The sequence below is a fragment of the Ailuropoda melanoleuca genome, chromosome 1 (assembly GCF_002007445.2).
Source record: "Ailuropoda melanoleuca isolate Jingjing chromosome 1, ASM200744v2, whole genome shotgun sequence".
Taxonomy (NCBI): Eukaryota; Metazoa; Chordata; class Mammalia; order Carnivora; family Ursidae; genus Ailuropoda; species Ailuropoda melanoleuca.
Window position 1 is genome coordinate 62,093,289 of NC_048218.1, and position 13,132 is coordinate 62,106,420.

A 13,132-nucleotide genomic window follows, 5' to 3' on the forward strand; every position below is an offset into this window, starting at 1 on the left:
AAAAAAAAAATCAAATGAAATTACAAATTATTAGAACTAAGAACCTGAGTTCAAGATAGGTGATTGTGAAATTGACATGCAAAGAGCAGCTTTCCAGATATTGCTCATGTCTGATTAGAAATATTTGAAAATATCATATTCTTAAAAAAACAAATAACAACCTAGGAAAATCACTTAACAAAAACATGTGCACAGCATTATGGGGAAAAATATAAAGTGTTCCTTAAGCATGTGAACGAAGATTTGATAAAAAAGTGAAGCATACCATGTTTATAAATGGAAGACTCTTGCTTGAATAGATATTATTTCTCCCCTAAACGTTTTATACCTTTGAGCAATTCTAATCCAAATCCCTATTCCCAGTATAACTGTGTCTATGTAAATCAGCATCTTTCCTTTTCTCTTCCCAGAAAGCACACAAAAGCAGCAAGCACACACAACTCCCACAAATTACACTCTCAGTGAAACTGAAAAAAACAAATCTGTGAACTACTACTAGGTATTTGTTAGGACTACAAAAAGCAACTGAGATTAGGCAGAAACAATGTGAGAGGAGGTAAGGAAGCATGGGCTGTGGGAGAGCACCATGGGAATCTCAGAAGACTTAAACAAAATTATACTTCTGGGAGGCAAGTTTGGCAATATGCAGAAAATTTTTTTTTTTAAGATTTTTATTTATTTATTTGACAGAGATAGAGACAGCCAGTGAGAGAGGGAACACAAGCAGGGGGAGTGGGAGAGGAAGAAGCAGGCTCATAGCAGAGGAGCCTGATGTGGGGCTCGATCCCACAACGCCGGGATCACGCCCTGAGCCGAAGGCAGACGCTTAACCGCTGTGCCACCCAGGCGCCCCAATATCCAGAAAAATTTTAAGTGATTATGTTTTATGATCTACCTGCTAGACTTTAGATCCTTCTAAGGATCCTAGAGAAATTCTCATATGGGCATAATGAGACCAGTACAAGGATGTTTGTTGCAGCATTACTATGTGTAATCAAAAAACTGAAGCAATCTAAAACATCAATTTTTAGAAGATAGCGTAAATTCCAGTCGAGTCCTACAATGGAAGAATGAAATTAGATCTCTGTGTACCAGTGTGACTAGTGTCCCCAAAGCAAAATTGAGTAAAAAAGAAAGTTGCAGAATGATACTTAGAGTAAAATATCATGTATGTAAAAATCAAATAAGAAACAATGTTATATTTTTACTTAGATATAGTTCATTTTTCACAGCTTTATTGAGATATAATTGACATATTGTATAAGTTTAAGGCATACCCTGTGATGATTTTATATACATATATTTTGCAAAATGATTACCACAATATTATTTAACACACCCATCACCTCACATAGTACCATTTTTTTTGGTATGTGTGGTGAGAACATTTAAGATCTACTCTCGTCAACTTTCAAAGATATAATACAGTATTGTTAACTATAGTCATTATGCTGTATATTAGATATCCAGAACTTATTCATCATATAACTGAAAGTATGTACCCTTTGACCACTTTCACCCATTTCTCCCACCCCCTTGCTCCTGGCAACCATCAGTCTGCTTTCTGTTTCTATGAAATAAGTTTTTTTATATTCCAGTCATAAGTGAGATCACACAATATTTATCTTTTCTGCCTGATTTATTTTACTTAGCTTAATGCCCTCAAATTTCATTCATGTTGTCACAAATGGCAAGATTTCCTCTGTGTGTGACTGAATTTTATATATTTTATATTATATATAATAATAAAACATCACATTAATTATATTCAGTATATTATGTTAATTATATTAAATATTGCATATAAAACAGGAATTTTATTACATCACATATTAATTATATTCAATATAGTGTTAATTATATTTAATATGTTATATAGGAATTATATACATTTATATCATTTTTTATACATTCATGTGTCGATGAACACTTAAGTTGTTTCCATGTCTTAGCTACTGTAAATAATGCTGCAGTGGACATGAGGGGTACAGATATCTCTTTGAGAGAGTAATTTCATTTCCTTCAGATATATACCCAGAAGTGGAATTGCTGAATCATATGGTACCTCCATTTTTAATTTTTTGAGGAAACTCCATACTGTTTTTCATAGAGGCTGTAGCAATTACATTCCTGACAATGGTGTACACGGTGTACTGGGTTCCCTTTTCTCTACATCCTTGCTAGCATTTGTTATCTCTTGTCTTTTTGAAAACAACTACCCTAACAGGTGTGAAGTAATATCTCATTGTGTTTTTCTTTTGTAGTTCTCTGATATTTTAGTGATGTTGGGCACCTTCCATGTACCTGCTGGCCATTTGTATAGCTTCTTTGGAAAAATGTCTATTCAGGTCCTTTGTCCATTTTTAATTGCATTATTTTGGTTTTGCTATTGATTTGTAGGAGTTCCTAATATATTTAGGATATTAACCCCTTATCAGATACATGGTTTGAAAATATTTTCTTCCATTCCATAGGTTACCATTTCATATTGTTTCTCGTTTCTTTTGCTGTGCAGAAGCTTTTTAGTTTGATGTAGTCCCATTTGGTTTATTTTTGGTTTTGTTGCTTGTGCTTTTGGTGCCATATACAGAAAATCTTTGCCAAGACCAGTATCAAGAAGCTTTCTCTCTATGTTTTCTTCTAGGAGTTTTACATTTAAGTATTTAATCCATTTCAAGTTAATTTTTATAATTGGTGTAAGTTAGGGGTTCTGTTTCACTCTTCTACATGCTAATATACAATTTTTCTAGCCCCATTTATTGAAGAAAGTATCTTTCCCCCATTGAGTCTTCTTGGCTCCCTTGTCAAATATCAGTTGACTATATTTGGGTTTATTTCTAGGCTCTTGATTTTGTTTCATTGGTCTATGTGTTTGTTTTTATGCCAGTACTATCTTGTTTTGATGACTGTAGCTTCGTAATATAGTTTGAAACCAGGAAGTGTGTTGCCTTCACCTTTGTTCGTCTTTCTCAAGATTGTTTTGGCTCTTTGGGGTTTTTTTGTGGTTCCATATGAATTTTACAATTGTTTTTTCTATTTCTGTAAAAAATGTCATTGGGATCTTGCTAGGGATTGTACTGAATCTGTGGATGGCCTTGGGTAGTATGTATATTTTAACAAATTAATTCTTCCAATCCATGAACATAGGATATTTTTCCATTTACTTTTGTCATCTTCAATTTTTTCATCAGTATTTTATGGTTTTTAGTGTATAGATCTTTTACCTCCTTGGTTAAATTTATTCTTCTTATTATTATTTTAAGATATTAATTATTTGAGGGGCGCCTGGGTGGCACAGCGGTTAAGCGTCTGCCTTTGGCTCAGGGCGTGATCCTGGCGTTATGGGCGAGCCCCACATCAGGCTCTTCCGCTATGAGCCTGCTTCTTCCTCTCCCATCCCCCTGCTTCTGTTCCCTCTCTCGCTGGCTGTCTCTATCTCTGTTGAATAAATAAATAAAATCTTTAAAAAAAAAAGATATTAATTATTTGAGAGAGAGGAGAGAGAGAGCATGAGCAGGGTGGGGAGGGGCAGAAGGAGAGGGAGAAGCAGGCTCCCCACTGAGTAAGGAGCCCAAGGAGGGGCTTGATCCCAGAACCCTGGGATCATGATCTGAGCCGAAGGCAGATGCTTAACTGACTGAGCCACCCAGGTGCCCCCCTAGTTTATTATTTTTGATTCTATTATAAATGGGATTATTTTCTTTGTTTTTTTGGGTAGTTCATTGTTAATATATAAAAATGCAGCTGATTTTTGTATGTTGATTTTGTATCCTGCAACTTTACTGAATTCATTTGTTAGTTCTAACCATTTTTGATAGTCTTTATAGTTTTCTATATATAAGATCATCATCAGAGACCATTTTACCTCTTCCTTTTCAATTTGGTTGGCTTTATTTCTTCTTTGCCTGGTTGCTCTGGGTAGGACTTCTAGTACGATGATGAATAGAAGTGTTAAGAGTAGGCTTTTATTTTGTTCCTGATCTTAAAGGAAAATCTTTCATCCTTACTGTTGAGTATGATGTTAGCTGTGGGCTTCTCTGTATAGTTCATTTTTATTTCATTTCTCTAATAGAGAGGAAGTATAGAATAGTAGATAAAACCACAAGAGTCAGATTGCCATGTTTAAATCCTGATTTTTACCACTTACCAGCTGTGACCTTCTGTAAGTTACTTTGATATTTCCTTGCATTTCAAAATATTGATTTGTCTAACATAGGGCATTCCAAGGTATAATTATTCAGTAGTCGCATAATATTCTTCAAATATTGTCTAACATCTTATGTGCAGCTAAATGTCTTCTGGCTGAATAACTAAAGAGGCAGTACAGGGCACAGATAACAAGCTGCGAGGCACATCAGGAGGATGTTTCCTAGTATCATTTCGTCTTGTCAAAACCCTTGAAGTTAAAGAAGACAGGAACCGAAAGGGAGTGAGTTAAATTCTGAAAGGTACGTGAGTTTGTCCCTATGTTTCTAAAGTGCTTTGCTTCATCATCCAGGCCGAGGGCTCCCAGCAGGACAAGCTGAGGTTGAGATGATAGAACGTGCCCGGGAGAAGCGTGCTTGGGAAGCCACTCTTCCCTGCCTGAGTGACACCTCCCAGTTTGAGAAGAGGAGGAGGATGATGAATGCGATGGAGAGGAAGGAGTGGGCCTTCAGAGAGCAGGAGATTGAAAAGTAAGTTCTAGATTACCCAGACAGCTGCACTTGTGCTGGTGGAGTAATGTAAATACTTTTTATCTGTAAAGCATTTTCCCAAATATATGGGTTTAAAAGCAACCTTCCACCTATAGCGATAGAAAGTTGGGTTTCTGGTTCTTTTGGAAATAAGAGCTCTATAATTTTCTCTCTAACAATATAAAAATGTATAATGCCCTCCTTGTGTATAAAGTTAAGCATGGAACCCAGGTTTGAACAATTCCTCAAAACATCTGTGATTCTTGTCTTCCCTTTTCTCTTTAAAGAAAATCTAATCTATACTATCACAGAATCCCACTGAAATTCCTTTTTTTTTTTTTTTTTAAGATTTTTAAAATGTATTTGACAGAGCGAGCAGCAGCAGAGGGAGCTGCAGAGGGAGAGGGAGAAGCAGGCTCCCCACTCAGTGGGGCTTGATCCCAGGACCCTGGGATCATGACCTGAGCTGAAGGCAGACGCTTAACTGATTGAGCCACCCAGGTGCCCCTGAAATGTCTTTCTTTTTAAAAATTTTTAGTTAAACTGTAGTTCATTAACATAGGGTGCACTATTGGTTTCTGCATTAGAATTCAGTGGTTCATCACTTACATATAACACCCAGTGCTCATCCTAAGTGCCCTCCTTAATCCCCATCCCCCACTAACCTCCCTGCATCAACTCTCAGTTTGTTCTCCATCGGTTAGAGTCTCTTATGATTTTCTTCCCTCTCTCCTTTTTCTTCTTCTTCCCATATGTTCATCTGTTTTGTTTCTTAAATTCTACATATGTGTGAAATCATATGGTATTTATCTTTCTCTGACTTATTTCGCTTAGCATAATACATTCTAGCTCCATCCACTTTGTTACAAATGGCAACATTTCATTATTTTTCATGGCTGAGTAATATTCCATTATATATATATATATCACATCTTCTTTATCCATTCATCAGTCTTTCAAACTACCCTTTCTGTTCATTCCCAGTGTGCCACTCTGCCTAGGCCTTGGCCCTCTTCATATCCATCAGCCTACTACCTAATCCTCTTATTCCCCCTGGTACTGGATTCACAGTCAGGACACCTTGGTAACAATATGCTGAGGTACTTCTGGTTTTTAATCATTTAACAAATACATTTTCAGTAATGAGGCTGTCCTCGGCATGTGTGGAAATGATGAAAACCCCAAAATTACAACTCCCTAGCAATAAAGAAAGGAAGGGAAGGGAACTTGTTGAGGTTGTCCTTTGTCCTAGGCTGTGCTGAGGCACTTCATTGCTCCGAGCAATGCTACCACAGCCCCTGACAGTGCTTACACAAAAGAAAGTTAAGAACCAAGACAGTTAGAGGGGCGCCTGGGTGGTGCAGTCGTTAAGCGTCTGCCTTTGGCTCAGGGCATGTTCCCAGCATTCTGGGATCGAACCCCACATCAGGCTTCTCTGCTAGGAGCCTGCTTCTTCCTCTCCCACTCTCCCTGCTTGTGTTCCCTCTCTCACTGGCTGTCTCTCTCTCTGTCAAATAAATAAATAAAATCTTTAAAAAAAAAAAAGACAGAGACTCAGAGTGGTTCTGAATTCAAAATATGTTTATCTTTTTACAACATCTTCTATTAACCCTGAATCCAGACTGTGTGATGTTTTGGTAAAAGCTTGCAATTAAAGAATGCAAAGTAGGTATGGGTTACCCAATCCTGTCTGTAGAAAATTAAATATATTGCTGCAATTTGGAGAGGTATATTCTTACCAGAAAGGCATTAAAAACATTTAAAATGTTTCTGGCTAGTTCTGTTTGGGGTGGGTGGAGATTTGGGGAAATTATTGAGAGAAGGTAGCCTCTGACATGGATGTTGAAGGGTGAGTAGGAAGCCATCAGGTAGATAATATTAGTGATGATGATGATGATATTCATAGAGCATGTTGTAGATGACATTCATAGATGTATGAATGTATGATGATATTCATAGAGCACAGTTGTAGGGTGCTTACTATGTGCTGGAGCCATGTTCCAAGCCAGTAGTTCTCAAATTGTGGTCCACAAACCAGCAGCATCAGCATTACCTGGGAGTTTGTTAGAAATCCAGATTTTTGGGCACCATCCCAGACCTACTGAATCAGGTGGTAGACTCGAGATTATCTGATGCATGCTCAAGTTTGGGAACTACTGTTCTACCATGTTTTATATATTAACTCATTTAATGCTCATAACAACCTTATGGGATAGATACTATTATGTCCATTTTATGACTGAAGGAATTGAGGTAAGTGATGAATTTGAGAATGAACCTAGGATTTCTAACTCCAGAGAGAAAGGTGACTATTGGTTTGTGGCTTATTTTTAAAAACACCTGTTTCTCCATATTCACTTTTCAGTACTTCCCCACCCTCCCCTGCATGTTTGCTTTGAGAAGCTCCACCCGTATGACATGTTAGCTCTGTCTCTAGTCCTTTGAGTTGAACTTTCTTCTGCTGAGGCTTCGCTTTTTCCTCGTCTATGTAGCAAATCTCAATCCTTGTTTATCTTCAAGACTACGGAGTTAATGGCTCCTGTCAGGAAGCCTTCCCCACCTTGCTGGATCCACTGGGAATAGTACTAGACATAGCACTCTGTCATTTCTTCTCCCACAGTCTTCATTCTTCTGGTCTGGTCTTTATCTCCTTGTCTTTTAAATGCTAGTTGAGATGCCTGCTCCAATAGAATAGTGCTTCTTGAGAGAAGGTATTTTATCCTGTTGATCATTGTTTCCTGCCTGGCATACGGTGAGCACTTAATAAATATTTGACAAATGAGTGGCTGAATAAATTACTCTATGAATTTTTAAGTAAGAGCAAAATGTTCAGATGTCTATTTTAGGAAGGAAAATCTGGACAGCTGTGTGGAGCAAGACTGGAAGGAGAGACTCGATTAGCAACTAGAGTCCAAGTTAGGAGAGGGATGATAAAAACATGAGCTAGGGAATGGATGAGAGAAGTGTTTTAGAGGAGGAATTGTTAGGGGAGGGAAGAAGATGTAAGAAAGGGTAGATTTCTGGGGAAACAAAATGAGTGGTTTTTTTGAGGTTGTCAGGAGGCAGCTGGAAATTCAAGTAGACAGGAATTCTGGTTCAGAAATACCTGGGCCAGAGGTACAAAGTTTGAAGTCCTGTGTACATGGTTGTATACACATGAGCAAGGTAGGCAGCTCTAGGAGACCAGGCTAAAGGTAAGTGGAAGGGAAACAAAGATTGACTGGATGTCTATAGGCACCAGACACTGGCGTTTTTCACATTTATTCCTTAAAATAGCATGCTGCCTCATTTTCTCTTCACTCGTATACTTAACTCCCCACCCAGTACCTGTGGACCTGGAGCTGTGCACAAACATCTTGTTGTTCAGTCAGGCCCATCTGCCTAGAGAGCCCCTTTATTTACCTGGCACACTCTTCTTTGCCTTTCAGAACTATGCCTGTACATATTCCTCTTAGAGAGAGGCTCCCCATTGAGTTGCCTCCCCCAAACACCCAATCCATTTGTCACACTTTTGCCAGAACAGTCTTTTTAAATACATGAATATGATACCAGCCCCAAAAGAGGATCCTGTTTATGGCAGGTGTTTCCCTTCTCTCTAGTAGAACACTCTGAGATACCAAATACGTCTTTACGTTTGGTGATTTACTTAAAGACTGCAGGAGATTCGCCTGGAAGTTCTAAAAGAGCTGCTGCGAAAGCGTGATGAGAATCAAAACGAAGTGAACATGAAGCACTTGAATGCCCGATGGTCTCAACTGCAGGAAGCAAAGGAGGTAAAATTGGCACGGATTCAGCACACACATGTATCAGGTAATGGTGTAATAGGAACGGTGTAGAGAACGGGAGGGTTGGCTTTGCCTTGACTCTCTGATCAAACCTGATTTAGATATAATTCTTTTGAGTCCTAGGGTTATTAAATAAGTAAAGGAGATGAGTTATTTCTCAAAAGTAGAAGAGTAGAGGAAAATTCCTCACTAAGAAAACCAAGTAATTATGTTCTAACAGGTCGTCAAGTTATTGACATTATGGGGTGAGTGTGTGTGGGGGGGGTTAAGTGTAAGGGGTTGGGCTTCCCATATTCATGGATTGATGTCCTGGATAGAGAGCCCTGTTCCTCAACCTTTTTTATTATTGCTCTTAAATGAGACATTTAGACATCTTTTCTCCTGCTCACCCCCTTCCATGAAATTGTATACTGTATATCTGTTTATGTATTATATCTATACACACAAAAAGGGCAGTCAGTGGATAATTAAGAATGACTATATAAAAATTTTAAAATTAAAAAGGGGGTGCCTGCATGGCTCATTTGGTTAAATGTCCGACTGTAGATTTTGGCTCAGGTCATGATCTCAGGGTCGTGAGATCAAGCCCCAGTTTGGGCTCCTCACTGGGCGTGGAGCCTGCTTAGGCTTCTCTCACCCTCTCCCTCTGCCCCTCAATGCCCTCCACCTCTATCTCTCTCCCTCTCAAAAAAAATAAAATAAAATTTAAATTTAAAAAATTTTAACTTATTAGTATTTAACTTTATAGTTTTATTTGCTTAGTAACTTTTAATGTAATTTACTTATAAAATTATAATGTATCAATTATATGTGCAAATTAGCAATTTCTATGCATAATAGAAAAATCACAATATTTAAAAAATCAAATTTCTTATTTTTCTAGCAAAAGTAAAACAATTATAAAAATTCCTTAAAATTATTCTCAGTGAACTTTTAACATTTTCTTGATGTGAGAAAATAACTTTTAACTAGATGCTGGGTATGCATTTAGATATTGTCAACAGTTTCTTTTCAGTACTTCACAATACTAACGATGGTTTTACTAGCTTGCTTACTTTATTTTTTTATTTTTATTATAATAATTTTTTTTTATTATGTTAGTCACCATACAGTACATCCCTGGTTTTTGATGTAAAGTTCCATGATTCATTAGTTGCATATAACACCCAGTGCACCATGCAATACATGCCCTCCTTACTACCCATCAACAGCCTATCCTATTATTTTATTTTATTTTTTATATTTTATCTTATTTTAATTAATTAATTAATTTTTTAATTCCTCCTGTCCCTCTCTCCTGCCCTCTGGGGTCAGTTGCCTTCCAAATAAACTACCTTGCACACATGCCTTTGTCTCAGGCTCTGTCTTTGGGGGAACCCAGGCTAAGACAGAACTCAAATGTCACTTCCTCAGGGAGGCTTTCAAGGGCCACCCCCCTCCATAAGTCGGGTGCCTGGTATCTGCTCTCACTTATATGCCCCTGAACTTTTTTTGTGTGTAAGAAAGTAACTAGCCGCTAGGTATGCAGTTAGATGTGGTCAACATGTTCTCTTTTCAGTACTTGTTACAACTAATGATGAGCTGACTAACTTTTGTAGATAAATAACAAACTGAGGGCTGCTGGAGGGGCAGTGGGTGGGGGGAAGGGATAACTGGGTGATGTGGGCATTAAGAAGGGAACTTGAGGTAATGAGCACTGGTTGTTATATTCAACTAATGAATCACTAAATTCTACCTCTGAAATTAATAAAGAAAAAGATAAATGACAAAATGTAAACTATTATTATTTAATTTCAAAAGCCCAAGTCACACACAAAAACATGGAGAATCAAACATAAATGCCCACAAAGCAACAGTGGCGCATGCAGCCGCCTCTTACGGTTAAGACTTTGCAGTCCCACAGTATGATTTTGCACCCATGGAGAGTGCGCAGTGCGGAGCCCTCAAACGGGGTGGATCTGTGATGGGACTGAAAGAAAAGGAGCAGGCGGAGGTAGTAAGCATGACTCCTTAGATGAGTCAACTGTCCATGTGCACAGCTGAGGCTTTTCTCTCTGCCAGACAGTTCTGAAAGCTCTAAGCTGGGGTATATTGTGTTTTATTCTGCTGTTAGCCAAGATGGAAAGAGACTATTGAAGAACATATAGTCTTCCCTCCCTTGCAATTATTTTCCTAGGAGAAAATAATTCTCCAGCTCACCACTGACCGTGTATGTTTTGGTTACTTTGAGTTTCTTTCATTAGCTTGGCAAACTCTTAACTGAATACCCCTTCTTGCCTCAGAGCTTGGAATGCGCTTACAAAAGATTTTTGATGAGTACCAACTGAGGACGCTAACCGATTCAGCTTCTGTCACAGCCACTTGTCTCATGATGATCTGGGCCACAGCTGCAGTGAGTGGCCGTCATGAAATTCAGTTCAGTAGCTTCCCTGTGAATAAAAGTAGAACTGGCTTCTTATTATGCATTTGTTCAGAACAATACTTTGAAGATAGTCACAAAGGTATGTTTTATTCTAGCAATCAGAAAACTTGTGGGAAAGAGAAAGAATATAGAAGGGAAGTTGGAGAGAAGAAATATCATCAGGGATTATTGTGATTATGCATCACAGGTCTATGGACCTCTGTCTCGTCTTGGTCGTTTCCCTGACAACAATTCAGAGGACTTTGTAGTAAAAAACCACTATCTCAACACCTATGAAGGTAAGCAATTTGCATAATTACAAGTCCACTATAAGAGGAGTATTAAAGTACTAGAAGAGAAGTATTAGATTAAAGGCTAAACAACAAATTAAGAAGTTTCAAGAAATAGCAATCAACACATTTAATGTTATTAAAATGAGTTCATACAAACCAATAAAAACTCCCAAAACCCAAATAAAAAATGGATATACTATGTAACAATATATCAGTGTTGAGCTACTAAACATTTAAGCATGTTCAATGTCACTAATAAAGTTACACAAAAATGAAACCAAAAAGCTTTTATGCCAGGTTTTCAAAGTAAACAAGAAATACATCATGAAATCAGCCCTTTAAGAAGAAGTGCTAGAAAACTGGTGGGCAAGGAAATGGATAAGTAGGGGACAAATTCATGGAGAAGGCTGTACCTCTTACCAAGTCCCGGAGAGGCTTATTTAGATCATATAAATTTTGGTTGACAAGTTGAACCGTAAACATGGCCAAGATCATGAACTGATGGTCACACTGTTGAACTTGTAGCTCTGGCTGGTCATCTCCAGAGAAGACTATGATAAATTGGTGTATATCCACTATGGAGTGGTGGTCCCATGTATCATCTGATCGCAAATTTTCTGTTGGTTATTATCATAGAACTTAATACTTTTTTGTAGGGAAATATTTAATTAGAATGCATTTCTTGGGGCACCTGGGTGGCTCAGTTGGTTAGGCAGCTGCCTTCGGCTCAGGTCATGATCCCAGGGTCCTGGGATCAAGGCCTGCATCGGGCTCCCTGCTCTGTGGGGAGTCTGCTTCTCCCTCTGCACCTCCCCCCGCTGTGTGCTCTCTTTCTCTCCCTCGCTCTCTCAAATAAATAAATAAAATCCTTTTTAAAAATGCATCTCATTTTATGGTCTAAATTACTGAGAACATGAGTTAATTATGCAGAAATTTGCTTTTCATTTTGGGGCCACTTCAATTATGTGAGCTATATCTTATCAATAATTCTAAATGAAACCACTTGGCAAACAGCTACTAAAATTAACAATATGCTTTCAAAACGCTGTTTAATCACTGAATACTAAAAACATGTACTTCTTTCCTGTAGGATTAGTTGAACTTGAGTCATGTCTCCCAGATTTTGTGACACAACCCCGAATCAGACCTCCAAAGCCAAAAGTCACCACCACGAAAGCCGGTTTTCTCAAGAGGGCAGCAAGGATGGACCATGAGTTGGCAGAGGTTCATAAGGTACAAAGCTTATTCGTAGACAAGGGGCTGTTAGTGGGACTTCTGCAGTGAAATACTGCAGCTCCAAAACTGCAATGTCCAGTACTTCTCCAACACATAACTCCACATTTTTTCTCCTCTCCAGACTTTTGTCTTCTGGAAGTTGCCAGTGCTATATGGAACCAGTGTTTTTTCCCCTCATTTCAGACTGTAGGCTCTTCTCCCCATTTGCAGAAGTCATGTTACTTCCTAAAAGTGGTTCTGACTTTGGATCTACATCATAAAATCTGACACTACATTGAGGGGTAGCAAGTTTCTAGTGCTAGGAATTACTGCTGGTTTTAATAGTGCAATAGGCCTCATTGTCTCCTTTTAGATTTGTTACCAGGGCATCAGGAAGAAAGGGAGTCACGTTCAAGTCCTCTCTAATCTGGTTTAAATCTCAACTAAATGTGAAAGTGCAACGGTTGTCCCCATGGAACACCGCACCCACCAGCACACCGCACCCACCAGCGGTGCTTCCCTTTTGTCCATTGACTATAGGTGTCCAGACACGCGAATTCGTGATTTATGATCGGGCTGCTCAGTCTTCAGCATGTATCACAATCACCTGAGGGCTTGTTAAAACACCTGTTGCTGGGCCTATCCCCAAAGTTTCTCACTCAGTAGGTCCGGGGTGGGGCTGGAGTATTTGCATGTGTTACAAGTTTCCACGTAATGCTGATCTGCAGGAATTACCCTTTGAGACTCACTGGCTCGTGACAT

General features: G+C 38.5%; 1 protein-coding gene and 1 long non-coding RNA gene across 6 annotated transcripts in view; one reads left to right on the top strand and one right to left on the bottom strand.

The window, feature by feature from the left end:
* CFAP91 (cilia and flagella associated protein 91) overlaps window positions 1–13,132 on the top strand; it is a 95,963-nt gene that overhangs the window by 41,782 nt on the left and 41,049 nt on the right. The window contains exons 7-10 of the mRNA XM_002915268.4: window positions 4,499–4,676; window positions 8,329–8,486; window positions 10,979–11,161; window positions 12,246–12,388. Of these exons, the coding sequence (XP_002915314.1) occupies window positions 4,499–4,676; window positions 8,329–8,486; window positions 10,979–11,161; window positions 12,246–12,388 (662 nt within the window). The remainder of the gene's footprint in view (window positions 1–4,498; window positions 4,677–8,328; window positions 8,487–10,978; window positions 11,162–12,245; window positions 12,389–13,132) is intronic.
* The window catches only part of LOC117801958, a 90,789-nt gene that overhangs the window by 25,836 nt on the left and 51,821 nt on the right, over window positions 1–13,132 (bottom strand). For 2 of the 5 annotated variants that reach the window (XR_004624867.1, XR_004624870.1), the window contains 2 exons: window positions 10,799–10,890; window positions 8,296–8,431 (listed from right to left, as the gene is read on the bottom strand). This is a non-coding gene — a long non-coding RNA (uncharacterized LOC117801958). Of the gene's footprint in view, window positions 1–8,295; window positions 8,432–10,223; window positions 10,431–10,798; window positions 10,891–13,132 lie in introns of those variants that run through there. The other 3 variants (XR_004624875.1, XR_004624869.1, XR_004624868.1) reach the window with 2 other exon arrangements.